This window comes from Carassius gibelio, chromosome B3, assembly GCF_023724105.1.
Source record: "Carassius gibelio isolate Cgi1373 ecotype wild population from Czech Republic chromosome B3, carGib1.2-hapl.c, whole genome shotgun sequence".
NCBI lineage: Eukaryota > Metazoa > Chordata > Actinopteri > Cypriniformes > Cyprinidae > Carassius > Carassius gibelio.
In genome coordinates this window covers 5649267-5663256 of record NC_068398.1, presented here as the reverse complement: position 1 = coordinate 5663256, position 13990 = coordinate 5649267, and the positions used below count along the sequence as shown (strand labels likewise).

General features: G+C 37.1%; 2 protein-coding genes across 4 annotated transcripts in view; one reads left to right on the top strand and one right to left on the bottom strand.

The window, feature by feature from the left end:
* The window catches only part of rangap1a (RAN GTPase activating protein 1a), a 321818-nt gene that overhangs the window by 275722 nt on the left and 32106 nt on the right, over positions 1 to 13990 (bottom strand). The gene's annotated exons all lie outside the window — the stretch shown is intronic.
* The window catches only part of LOC127952501 (myosin-9), a 43515-nt gene that overhangs the window by 15295 nt on the left and 14230 nt on the right, over positions 1 to 13990 (top strand). Inside the window, exons 6-19 of one of the 2 annotated variants that reach the window (XM_052550979.1) lie at positions 189 to 209; positions 3139 to 3231; positions 3315 to 3378; positions 4315 to 4413; positions 4546 to 4689; positions 4777 to 4872; positions 5738 to 6009; positions 6089 to 6262; positions 7508 to 7681; positions 7767 to 7881; positions 9629 to 9816; positions 12766 to 12887; positions 13067 to 13136; positions 13220 to 13380. In XM_052550979.1, coding sequence (XP_052406939.1) covers positions 189 to 209; positions 3139 to 3231; positions 3315 to 3378; positions 4315 to 4413; positions 4546 to 4689; positions 4777 to 4872; positions 5738 to 6009; positions 6089 to 6262; positions 7508 to 7681; positions 7767 to 7881; positions 9629 to 9816; positions 12766 to 12887; positions 13067 to 13136; positions 13220 to 13380 — 1793 coding nt within the window. The remainder of the gene's footprint in view (positions 1 to 188; positions 210 to 3138; positions 3232 to 3314; positions 3379 to 4314; positions 4414 to 4545; positions 4690 to 4776; positions 4873 to 5737; positions 6010 to 6088; positions 6263 to 7507; positions 7682 to 7766; positions 7882 to 9628; positions 9817 to 12765; positions 12888 to 13066; positions 13137 to 13219; positions 13381 to 13990) is intronic. The other variant, XM_052550980.1, reaches the window with a different exon arrangement.

Here is a 13990-nt window from a genome sequence, read left to right as displayed (position 1 = left end):
CAGTCAAAAGTGTTACTCAAAAGAATTATTTGCACGTAAATCATGGAAACACTGTACAAAAGTCCAAGCTGTGAGTGTTTTGTGAACATAAATGAAGTGTTTTGTGGGATTGGGTTCAGATCGGTCGCTGGATCTGCTCTTTGAACGCAGGTTGATGGTTTGAGTGTTTTTTCTCTTTGTACCAACAGAGCAGCTCGGTCCTGTCACATGTGAGTTACATCTCTCCATCTGTCTCTGTCCGTCTCATTCACGTCTCACCGTTATCACTCTGCTGCTGGGGGAACAACCGAAGCCGAACGCACCGCGATTCAGACACATGACACCGAGAACCAGACCGATCTCACCAAGACATCAGCTCATGTCTCACCCCAAAACCAACAGTTTGCGTGAAGAAAAAAGCTGTAAATGTGCTCGATTTGGGTGGAAATGGTGTCAAAATGCAAAAACAAATAGCTGAACAGTTTATTTAGTTTTAACGCACGTTTGTTTGGGGTTAAATATGATCCTGATCCTGACGGCTTCTTGAGATTTGCCCAAATAAATATATGATTTATGTGTTCATTAGGCCTGAGAAATGTCACGATTTGATTCGATTGAATTCATTAATTACGGATTCGATAATAATTAATTTGAATATGCTGGCGATCAGGTTGAGCATATGAGCTGTTTTTTTGTTTTTTAAGAAAAAAATCATTCAAATTATGTATACATTTATAGACCCTGTCATCTGCTACTTACTGCATTAAAATCACTTTAATGTCTTCGCAATAAACAATTATATCAGTAATTTTAAACGTTTTGGTTACAGTGTAATTATACAGTTAAGTACTGTAGTATTAATTGGTTAGGTTTAGGATTAGAGCTTGGTTTAGGGTAACTTGCATGTAATTACGCATAATTTATTGTTATTAAAATAGTAAGTAGCCTACATGTAAAACGTGACACAATGACACCTTAAAATAAAGTGGTACGTAAATGTTTACGTTAAATATAATGAATATGCAATATTATGCACACATTTTGGAGTTTTACTTTTTAAAGTTTATTTGTCTAGTTATTGCGTTGATGGACAATGAATGTTGTTCCTAGGGATGCACGATAATATCGGCACAACATCGGTATCGGCCGATAAAAGCTTAAAATGACCATCATCGGTATCGGCCGATATGAATATTTCTGCCGATGAGCCAAACCGATATTCTCCAAGTGAAATAATTGACCTGTTTTTCAGATGTGAATGTCTGTCTACATTTTTTCAAATAATACATTTATGGTAGAATCAGTACAGAAGAGATACATGGATTTCTCTTCAGTAAAATTAAAGTTTAAATATATCAGGCGAAAAATTTGTATATATATCGATATCGGCATCGGCCAAAATTATTTTGAAAATATCGGCATATCGAATATCGGCCAAAATCCAATATCGTGCATCCCTAGTTGTTCCTGAGGTAAATGTGACTTTTCGCGACATGTTGTTTACATGTGGTTTTATTGACGTGGTTGAAGCACTAAATGATCGATTAAATGAGACATGAGTCATTTCAGTAAGTTGTGACGTATCTCTGGTGTTAATTCATGCTCATTTCGCGTAGTATCAGAAGAGAGGACCGGTTGACGCGCAACTCAGTAAAGAGCGATAAAACGGCGTTTTATTGTCTGTGTTTTATTGTCTGTGTCTGAAGTAATAATGAACAGAGTTTATTGTGATTTATTGGATGCGCGTAACGAATTACGTTTCATTGAGTTTTGTTCGCACATCAACTGAAACCAGCGTAGAACGATTCTTTGGATTCAATAATTTAAATCGGTTTGTCTCTCTGTCTCATGTGTCTGAATACCATGGTAAATCTGTCTGTACTGTGTTTTTGCGCTCATGGGTTTTGGGTTTGATCTTTGCTGTCTGAAGTGTGTGTGTGTGTTTGTGTGTGTGTGTGTGTGTGATTCACTCGTCTCCCACAGCGGGATGATGACGCTGCTGTATCGTTCTGGCGCGTGTACCGTGCCTCGCTTTACAAGAGAACATGTGAAACTGTTTACAGAGGAGCGGTCTCATGATTAGCCAACATGATTCGAACAAGATGATGATCATTCCTGTGACAGAAGAGCTCATGTTTCTGCTCATATGAAGTTAAAGGAACAGTCAGTACGAGTTCAATGCCTGAGCAGCAACTTGGCATGTGGGAAATCTCTGCTAAATTGTGAAAAATACTTTTCTAGGCGGTGGATCTTCTTGTGATGTCACTGATGTGGGTGGAGTTTAACTAATGTTAATGAGGTTGATCAGACTCCGCCTACAAGATGTGCATCCACCTGGAAAATAAATAGTTCCTGCTTTAATGAATGTGTTATTAACACTCGAGTATTAAACATTTTAACTCAATTGATGAACTTCTGCTTTTAAACCTAATTCTAATGAGTGTCCCATTTATTTATACACAGATTTTGAGAGGCAAACTTATTATTTAGTATCATTAATATATTATTATATTTTTTATTATATTTTATTGTTTTTTTTAATCATTTGTTTTTCTATTTTTCATATTTATTACATTTTAGAAATCGTTTTTTTCCCTTTTTTTTATAATTTTCTTAAGCTCTCTGTTTTTTCTTTAGAATTTCTTTGTGCATATATATTTCATTTTAGCTATTTTATTACTTTAAATTTAACTAACTTAACAAAAATGTTGCATCTGGACTAACTAATAATAAAATGTGAAATCAAAAATCGTAAAAAATTTTTTTTATTTATTATGTTTTTTTGGTTAATTTTCGTTGCAGTTTTAGTTAACATTAATGCTCCTGGCTCCAGATGAGGTTTAAAGCTGAAGTTGTGTTTAATCCAGAGTATTTCTGTGAAGTGAATGAGTGTTTGTGTGAGATGAGTGTCACATGAAAGTCGTTTGGTGAATGGTGTGTTGTGTTTTGAGGTGACGGGCCGCTCACTTTGCTGGTGTTTTGGGATGGGGATCAGGACATGCTTGTCTTTGTGTGTGTGTTTCAGCGTATTTGCTCCTCTGTGTGCTAAAAGCTTGTGATGTTGTGTTTAGGGGCTTTGCTTTTGACAGCCAGACGTGATCCGCTGGCCGTGATTGGTTTGAAGTGATCTCAGTGGTGGATTGGTGTGTTTTTGAGCAGGGGGAGCTGGAGAAGCAGCTGCTGCAGGCCAACCCCATCCTCGAAGCCTTCGGGAACGCCAAGACCGTCAAGAACGACAACTCTTCCCGATTCGTAAGACTTGCCGTTAGGGTACTTTTCGCATATAAGTCTGGCTTTCCACAAGTTATTTATCTTTTGTCTTTTCTGTGTTTTAGGGCAAATTTATCAGAATAAACTTTGACGTTAATGGGTACATCGTCGGAGCCAATATTGAAACCTGTATCTTTATGAGCTAGTTCATATGATGTGTGTTTTTTTTTAAAGAAATGTTTATAATTAAATCTAAGTATTTTTGGCTTATTTGCATATTAATTTGCATATTTTGATACAATTTATTGGTTGATTTAGATCACAACTAGAGCATGACCTGTTTTAAATTTTCACTTGTGAATCTATGGGAAAAAAACCTTTGTAAATCAGGACTAACCGGGTCTGTAAATCTGTAGGGGGAAAAATTACAAAAGAAATTGCAATGTAGATAAACTAGTTATGTTACTATTTTAAAATAAGAAAAAAACAATGTTTGACTCTGGGTTAAAAAAAAAGAAAAGAAAATTGGTTAATAATAATTAATTATTATAGTTAATAATAATAATCATAATAATAAAAAATTATAATAAAATTGAAAGGAAATAAAGATGTTCTTTTATTAAAAAATAAAAATGAAAATTTATATTTTTCTTAATCACTGCCAGAAAAACAAACACACAAATAAAAAACACAAGTAATAATAATAGTAATAATAATCATGGAAATGTAAAATAACTATAAAACAAATATTATTGCTATTTGCAAAATAATATAAAATTGCGAGAATCGCTAGTTAAAATAAAAAAAGTAAACAAAAATGCAGATAAACAATCTATTACTATTGTTAAAATTAGTTTAAAAATGTGAAATTTATCATTTGAATCACACTATTTTATTTAAAATAACATTCATAATCATCAATGTTTATCTGTTTACATTTTTAATAATTCATTCTTAATAAATGTTTACAGTCCTATACATTTATGTGACTACATTGAACATAGAGCATCTGTTAAATGCGTAAATCTAAAGCGGGAATAATGAATGAGGCACAAATTGAGACCCAGGCTTCATGTGAGTATTCGTGCCTCTGTCCTGTTGTGTGTCCTTGACTCTGAGCGTCAGACCTGTTGGAAAAGTCCCGTGCGATCCGTCAAGCTAAAGAAGAGAGAACCTTCCACATGTTCTACTACATGCTGACCGGCGCAGGAGACAAACTGCGCTGTGAGTGTCCTTCACTGCTTTCAAACAGGATTTCTGATGCTTGTCAATCACTACACTCTTAATACTAGTAGAATGAGTCACTTCTGTTTACGAATACATGGAAATCATTTGATTGGTGTCTTTACTCGCTAGCTGAACTCTGTCTGGAGAGCTACAATAAGTACCGGTTCCTGTCCAATGGGAACGTGACTATCCCCGGACAGCAGGACCGAGACATGTACCTGGAGACCACGGAGGCCATGAGGATCATGGGATTCCCTGAGGAAGAACAGATCGGTGAATATACATACTGCCATTTTCAAATGTGACCGTATGATCTGGAACATGTTTGAGGTTTTTAATTGTGTGTGTCGCCCCCTACAGGTCTGCTTAGGGTCATGTCCTCAGTGCTCCAGCTGGGTAATATGTCCTTTAAGAAGGAGCGCCACTCAGACCAGGCCTCCATGCCTGATGACACAGGTAAACACATCTTTTTAGATTCACAAACATGCCCATTAGGCCTTCTGCTGTTAATCTGTTGCTATATCATCACTAAAGCAAGCAGCTGGTTTTAAATGGTTTCTAACCAGTCAAAACGGGTCATTAGCTGGTCCAAACTGGTGGAAAATGGCCACTAGCTGGTTCCACCAGTCATTAACTTCTCCAAAATGGTCAAAAATGATCATTAGTTGTGTCCAAATTGGTCAGAAATGGTCATTAGCTGCTCTAAACTAGCCAACAATAGTCAGTAGTAAGCCTGATTGACAAAAAATGATTATTACGTGTTTAAAACAGCCATTAGCTGGTCCAAACTGGTAACGTGGTCATAAACCAGTCCATACTGGTCGAAGATGGTCAATTGCTGTTCCAAACTAGTTGAAAATGGTCATTTGATGGTCCAAAGTCATCAGAAATGATTTAGTGCAAATAAGAAAAAAGGTCATAAACTGCTAAATGGTGGCCAAAAATTGCGATTAGCAGGTACGTACTGGTCAGAAATGGTCATTAGCTGCTCCACAAGACCCAAAAATAGTCATTAGCAGCTGCAGCTGGTCATAAATGGTTATAAGCGGTTCAAAAATGGTTATTAAATGCTTTAAAATGGTCATTAGCTGGTCCAACCAATCAAAAAGAGAAATTAGCTTGTCTAAACTGGTTTAAAATGATCATTAGCTGGTCCAAGCTGGCTGCAAATGGCCATTAGCTGGTCCAAGCTGGTTTGAATGGTTAGTTAGCTAGACTACCACCTGTTGAGGCCAGGGTTGTCAGGATAAGAGAGGGTAAACTAGCAATTTGAGCAGTTATCAGTTACTATTTCTAAACGACTTCCCCTTCCCTTCTCCAGCTGCTCAGAAGGTGTGCCATCTGATGGGGATGAACGTGACTGATTTCACACGCGCCATCCTCTCGCCCCGGATCAAGGTGGGCCGTGACTACGTGCAGAAGGCCCAGACGCAGGAGCAGGCCGAGTTTGCGGTGGAGGCTCTGGCCAAAGCCACGTACGAGAGGATGTTCCGCTGGCTGGTGATGCGCATCAACAAAGCTCTGGATAAGACCAAACGTCAGGGCGCCTCCTTCATCGGCATCCTGGACATCGCCGGCTTTGAGATCTTCGAGGTACGGCACAATCCTTCAGCCTCAAGTGGAATTACCCACAATTCCTAGTTGTAACTGAGTTTTCTGTTCTTCTCCGCAGCTGAACTCGTTCGAGCAGTTGTGCATCAACTACACTAACGAGAAGCTCCAGCAGCTCTTCAACCACACCATGTTCATCCTGGAGCAGGAGGAGTACCAGCGCGAGGGCATCGAGTGGAGCTTCATCGACTTCGGCCTCGACCTGCAGCCCTGCATCGAACTCATCGAGAAACCCGTGAGCATCTCTTCTCTCCTAGAGCGATCATGTGACCCTAAATGCAGCTGTTTTCATGATTAAGATTAGGAATCGAGAACTTGGAAATCCAGTTTAAAAAAAATACTAAATCTGGTTTGATTTCCATGGTGTCTTCATGATTTTCTGCTAATGTTGATACAACGGTAGTAGCTAATTTTAGGTTTCTAGTTGGTCATAACTGCTCCGAGGTGGTTAAGAAGGCTGATTGACTACCATCCAATAGAGCCACGGTTGACCTGGCAGATCATCTTAAACATACTAGTTAGAGAAGGTTAACCAATAAAGAGATTTCTGAACATCTCCACCAATTGTGTGAGTCTCAGAATGACCATGTGACCTTTCATAGAACTGTTTAATATTAGTCAGATTCTGATGTTTAAGATTGGGAATTGAGAACTTAGAACAGAACAGTGTCTGATTTCAGCTGGTTAAAAATTATCATTAGCTGGTCCAGACTGGTTAAAATGGCTATTAGCTGGACCAAGATGGTCAAATGGTTATTAGCTGCTCTAAACGGTTTAAACATGGTCATTAGCTTTTCCACAGACTTGTTCAGAATGGTTATTAGTGGGTTAACTTTTAACTTGGTTAAAGTGGTCATTAACTGGTCTAAATTGGTCAACGATTTGTTTTTAGCTGATCCAAGATGCTCGAAACAGCCCTTAGTTGGTCTAGACTGGTCTTGAATAGTTATAAGCTGGTCTAAAATGATTAAAATGGTCATTAGCTCATCCAAGCTAGACAAAAATGGTTATTAGCTGTTTTAAACTGGTTAAAATTGGCATTAACTTGTGCAAACTAGTTGAAAATGATAATTAGCTGATCCAAGTTGGACAAAAAAATGTTATAAACCGGTTCAAACTGGTAAAAAATTTGATATTAGCTGTTCCAAATTGGCTAAAAATGGATATTAGCTGGATCAGATGGTCAAAGTAGTCATTAGCTGGTCTAAACTGGTTCAAATTGGTTATTAGCTGGTCTGAACTGGTTGAAAATGCTCATTAACTTTGGTTAGGTTGGGTTAAAAATGGTCATTAGTTGGATCAAGATGGTCAAAAATAGTCTAGCTATTACTCAGATCCTGATGTACAAAATATGGAAACCAGAACTTTGGATGCTTTACTTTAAAAATACTAAATCCAGTTTGATTTCCTGATCTTCCTGAGTTAGGATCTCCTGCTGATGATGAAGACTTTGATTGTAATCTGTGTTGCATGTTTCCAGGCAAGTCCTCCAGGAATCCTGGCTCTCCTGGACGAGGAGTGCTGGTTCCCCAAAGCCACGGACAAGAGCTTCGTGGAGAAGGTCCTTCAGGAGCAGGGGACGCATCCCAAGTTCCACAAGCCCAAGAAACTGAAGGACGAGGCAGATTTCTGCATCATGCACTATGCTGGGAAGGTGCTGACTTGCTCCTCGTCTGAACCCATGTGCGATTTCATAACCTTATTTGGGAATTTTAGACATCTGTGACTGTGTTTCTCAGGTGGATTACAAGGCGGATGAGTGGCTGATGAAGAACATGGACCCGCTGAACGATAACGTGGCCACTTTGCTCAATCAATCCACCGACAAGTTTGTTTCAGAGCTGTGGAAAGACGGTGAGTCGAAAGATCACACTGGATCAGCTCTTAAATACATAGGCTTGTGAAGAAAAACTATAAATGCTGAAGAAATGTATAGGACACAAGGGAGTGAAACTTTTAAACTCAACAAAGGGGTACATGACTAACGTATTTACACTCTGGGCACCTTTTTCATGCCGACATGGGTGGAAACTCACTGGATTTGTTCTCTTCTGCTGGTGTTTGGTCCTCTGTTTCTTCCCCTCTCCATCCATCCATTCATCCACCCCTTGTTTCACGTCCTCCTGGACCTCTGTACACACCATCTCCCATCTGTCCGTCTCTCTCAGAGGTCCAGAACTGTCAGAGAGCTTATTTCTATCAGCGTTTTCCTTACCTTCATTTAGAGCCAGGTGACATCTTTGGTTTTTCTCTCTCTCTCCCGTGACGTTCTCTTCCTCAGCTGTCCTGCGTGACTGTGTTCCTCTGAGGTGTTGAGATATGTCTCTGATATTTCTGCTGTCTCTCCTCTCTGTGTAATATAGTGTGCTTTGGCGCCCCCGCTGTTGGTCTGTGGTACTGCAGAAATGGGTATAAACTGCATGGGTTTGGTTCTGTTCTCACCAGTGAAACATGACCACAGTCCACAGTATGCAGTTACACACACACACACACACTCTCTCACACACACAGGGTCCAAAATTCACTTTAGGCAAACCTGGCAATGACTGCTGTATAAAAACTCCATGAGAATAAAATGTGTTTTGTAATATATAAAATAATTAGTAGCTGTTTTTCCACTGGTGTTCAGCATCATACACTTGCCAGTCTCACAAAAACGTATTTAAAAAAAATCTATATTGATTAAATGTTAAAAATATTTTATTTGGAATTTAAATAAATAAATAATGTATAAGGAACTTATTTTCAGCTTGAAAAAAGTTTCAGTGTACTATATCTTAATGCATTTATTTTGGGCATAAATGTTTTTTTTTTTTTTTTGCAAATAATATTACTGTTAATAATGTTTATAAATAAAAACTTTCTACAATGTATTTGTGGATTGAAATTATTTAATTATTATTTTAATTATTTATCATTTAAATTCAGGATTTGTTCATTTTCTAATGTGCTTTTGTCACTTTATTAGTGTGTTTCTATGAATTACTATTTAAGTTGAATATATCTTATTTTTATGAATATGATCCATTTAGTTAAAATTTTTAGTTAATGACAATAGCCCTGCTTTTAAATTTTACTCTGTTAATAACATCCAGTGTGAATACAGTGCAAAACATGCATCATTTGAGTTATGGCAATCATATCTTTCAATTACTTTTCCTGCCATCTTCCTTTCTGGCCAATAAAAAAATGAAAAATAACAAAAAATTACTTACCAAAGTGAGTTTGTGCTCTTTGAGCCTCATTCATGAAACACGGGAAGAATGATTTGTTTGTGAGATTGTGCTGAAATCTGTGTCATTATATTCAACTTGTGTTCTCATGAACGAGGTGAATGTTTATTTTGGACCCTTGACCACACACACACACACACACACGTACGTGTCACCTGCACTGCATTGATTTGAGTCATCTTCCCGTGTGTCCCCCACCCCACTCTTCACCAGCATCGTGTGTGTGTCTGTGGTTTGTCACCAGTGCTGACGTGTGTTTGACCCACTGAACTGTGGGCAGTTTTCACATCATGACCAGACTGCATGCCTGAGATGAAGCTCTTACCGCGCAGTGACTGTCTGTCTCTCTGTGTCTGTCTGTCTCTCAGTGGACCGTATCGTGGGTCTGGATAAGGTGGCCGGCATGTCGGAGCTGCCGGGAGCGTTTAAGACCCGTAAGGGAATGTTCCGGACGGTCGGGCAGCTCTATAAGGAGCAGCTGTCCAAACTCATGGCCACGCTCAAAAACACCAACCCCAACTTCGTCCGCTGCATCATTCCCAACCACGAGAAAAAGGTACTAACTGCTCGGCATTCAGGACTAGATTACGTGATTATATTACGTGAGATTATTAGATATTTATATCCACACCAATAAAGACAGCAGTTAAGAATGCCATGAAGATAACTATATTAGTGTTTATGCCAAGACCAAAAACTATTGAGAAGCGCTTTATTTGCATTCACACCAAAGCAGGAAAACTGTAAAGATAGCTATAACGATAACTGTATTAGCGTCCAGACCAAATAATAACTATATTAGCTATAACGATAACTGTATTAGTCCAGACCAAATAATAACTATATTAGCTATAACGATAACTGTATTAGTCCAGACCAAATAATAACTATATTAGCTATAACGATAACTGTATTAGCGTCCAGACCAAATAATAACTATATTAGCTATAACGATAACTGTATTAGTCCAGACCAAATAATAACTATATTAGCTATAACGATAACTGTATTAGTCCAGACCAAATAATAACTATATTAGCTATAACGATAACTGTATTAGTCCAGACCAAATAATAACTATATTAGCTATAACGACAACTGTATTAGCGTCCAGACCAAATAACTATATTAGCTATAACGATAACTGTATTAGCGTCCTGACCAAATAAAAACTATATTAGCTATAACGATAACTGTATTAGCGTCCAGACCAAATAACTATATTAGCTATAACAATAACTGTATTAGCGTCCAGACCAAATAATAACTATATTAGCTATAACGATAACTGTATTAGTCCAGACCAAATAATAACTATATTAGCTATAACGATAACTGTATTAGCGTTCAGACCAAATAATAACTATATTAGCTATAACGATAACTGTATTAGTCCAGACCAAATAATAACTATATTAGCTATAACGATAACTGTATTAGTCCAGACCAAACAATAACTATATTAGCTATAACGATAACTGTATTAGCGTCCAGACCAAATAATAACTATATTAGCTATAACGATAACTGTATTAGTCCAGACCAAATAATAACTATATTAGCTATAACGATAACTGTATTAGTCCAGACCAAATAATAACTATATTAGCTATAACGATAACTGTATTAGTCCAGACCAAATAATAACTATATTAGCTATAACAACAACTGTATTAGCGTCCAGACCAAATAACTATATTAGCTATAACGATAACTGTATTAGCGTCCTGACCAAATAAAAACTATATTAGCTATAACGATAACTGTATTAGCGTCCAGACCAAATAACTATATTAGCTATAACAATAACTGTATTAGCGTCCAGACCAAATAATAACTATATTAGCTATAACGATAACTGTATTAATCCAGACCAAATAATAACTATATTAGCTATAACGATAACTGTATTAGCGTTCAGACCAAATAATAACTATATTAGCTATAACGATAACTGTATTAGTCCAGACCAAATAATAACTATATTAGCTATAACGACAACTGTATTGGCGTCCAGACCAAATAACTATATTAGCTATAACAATAACTGTATTGGCGTCCTGACCAAATAATAACTATATTAGCTATAACGATAACTGTATTAGCGTCCAGACCAAATAACTATATTAGCTATAACGATAACCGTATTAGCATCCAGACCAAATAATAACTATATTAGCTATAACGATAACTGTATTAGTCCAGACCAAATAATAACTATATTAGCTATAACGATAACTGTATTAGCGTCCAGACCAAATAATAACTATATTAGCTATAACGATAACTGTATTAGCGTCCAGACCAAATAACTATATTAGCCATAACAATAACTGTATTAGCGTCCAGACCAAATAACTATATTAGCTATAACGATAACTGTATTAGCATCCAGACCAAATAATAACTATATTAGCTATAACGATAACGATAACTGTTTTAGCATCCAGACCAAATAATAACTATATTAGCTATAACGATAACTGTATTCGCGTCCAGACCAAATAACTATATTAGCGTCCAGACCAAATAACTATATTAGCTATAACGATAACCGTATTAGCATCCAGACCAAATAGTAACTATATTAGCTATAACGATAACTGTATTAGTCCAGACCAAATAATAACTATATTAGCTATAACGATAACTGTATTAGCGTCCAGACCAAATAATAACTATATTAGCTATAACGATAACTGTATTAGCGTCCAGACCAAATAACTATATTAGCTATAACAATAACTGTATTAGCGTCCAGGCCAAATAACTATATTAGCTATAACGATAACTGTATTAGCATCCAGACCAAATAATAACTATATTAGCTATAACGATAACTGTTTTAGCATCCAGACCAAATAATAACTATATTAGCTATAACGATAACTGTATTAGCATCCACACCAAATGCAAGAACTATAAAGTTAGCTTAAATTATAAGAATATTAGCATTCATACCAAAAACAATAACTATAAAGATTGCATAGAAGACAAATATATTTGCATTCTCGCCAAGAACGAAGAATATACAGATGGCTATAATGATGAACTGTATTAGTGTCCACACCAAATCCGATAACTGTAAAGGTAGTTTTAATGATAATTATATTAGAATTAACACCAATAATGATAACTATATTAGCGTTAACACTAAGAACGATATCTGTAAATATAGTTATAACAAAAACTGTATTAGTGTCCACACCAAGTGCAGTATCTATAAAAATAGCTATAATAGGAACGGTGTTATAGTGTTCACACAAAGAATGATAGCTATAAAGATAAAATAAGTATAGTGATGCTTGCACCAACAATGAAAACAATAGAGATGGATATAACGATAACTATATTAGTGCTTGCACCAACAATGATAACTATAAGGTAACTATTATTGGCGTTCACACCAAGAACAATAACAATTTTGGATTGAGAACCAACAAATTACTGTTAAATATATTTTATGTCATGAATTCATTATAAATGTTGATGTTTTGTGCCTCAGGCTGGTAAATTGGAACCTCACCTGGTTCTGGATCAGCTCCGGTGTAACGGCGTTCTGGAGGGAATCCGTATCTGCAGACAGGGATTCCCCAACCGCATCGTCTTCCAGGAGTTCAGACAGAGGTTCGCTGCTTTCTCTGACCACAACTTTTCACATGAATAAACTCCTTATCCCTTATCCCTCTTAAGAATCTGTTTCACGTAGAGTCTGAATCCGATTAATTCTGATTAGTTCTTGCTAATGCTAGACCTGATTGCAAGTTTCCAGTGATGTTAACCAAGTTTTGTGTTTTATCGCTCAGGTATGAAATCCTCACGCCCAACGCCATTCCCAAGGGCTTCATGGATGGCAAACAGGCTTGTGTGCTGATGGTGAGACCCGTTTTACAGTGAAATCAACTGGCTTTAAAGTTACTTTATGAAGTCTTCTAAACTGTGGTTCATCTGTGTGTCAGATCAAAGCACTGGAGCTGGATCCAAACCTGTTCCGGATCGGACAGAGCAAAGTGTTTTTCCGCGCTGGAGTGTTGGCTCACCTGGAGGAGGAGCGTGATATGAAGATCACAGACGTCATCATTAACTTTCAGGCCTGGTGCCGTGGATACGTCGCCCGCAAGTGAGTCTCACTACACATGTTATAGAGTTTAATGACAGTTAATGAGATGCATAAAGCTGCTGAAGTCAAATTAACACAATATTCACTCCACATTGAAAATAGAACATGTTTTGTACTATACATAGGACCCTATGATTTCCGCGATTCAGAAAACGTGGCCGGAATCGCAGAATTGACTCATAAAAAAACAGAATTTACAGTTTAACGCGGAATGTCACGGAATTTGTCAAATTTTTGATGAATGAATCTAAAGTTGGTCATAGCACTTACATCAAATTGCGATATCTGTAAATATTAAGCTATTTAAATATTAACCCTGTATTTTCTGTGTTAATGAATGGCGCAGAAGCGTGACTTTGTTTATTACACACACTGAAGTGCGCGTTGACACTCGCGGTGATTTCAGCTTCTGTCGCCTTACTAAATGAGGATGTGAACACATGAACAACATCTCCAGAACTGCTCTGAGAGTCACTTCATGAGCATTTGAACGTTTGATTTGAGTTAAACTAGAGTCACGTCACATACACAGAACTGTAAAGGTATTCACGGCAACCCGTCAAAATAAAAGTCCGGTTTAATTTAAAGACAAGTGTTTGCCAGTAATGTA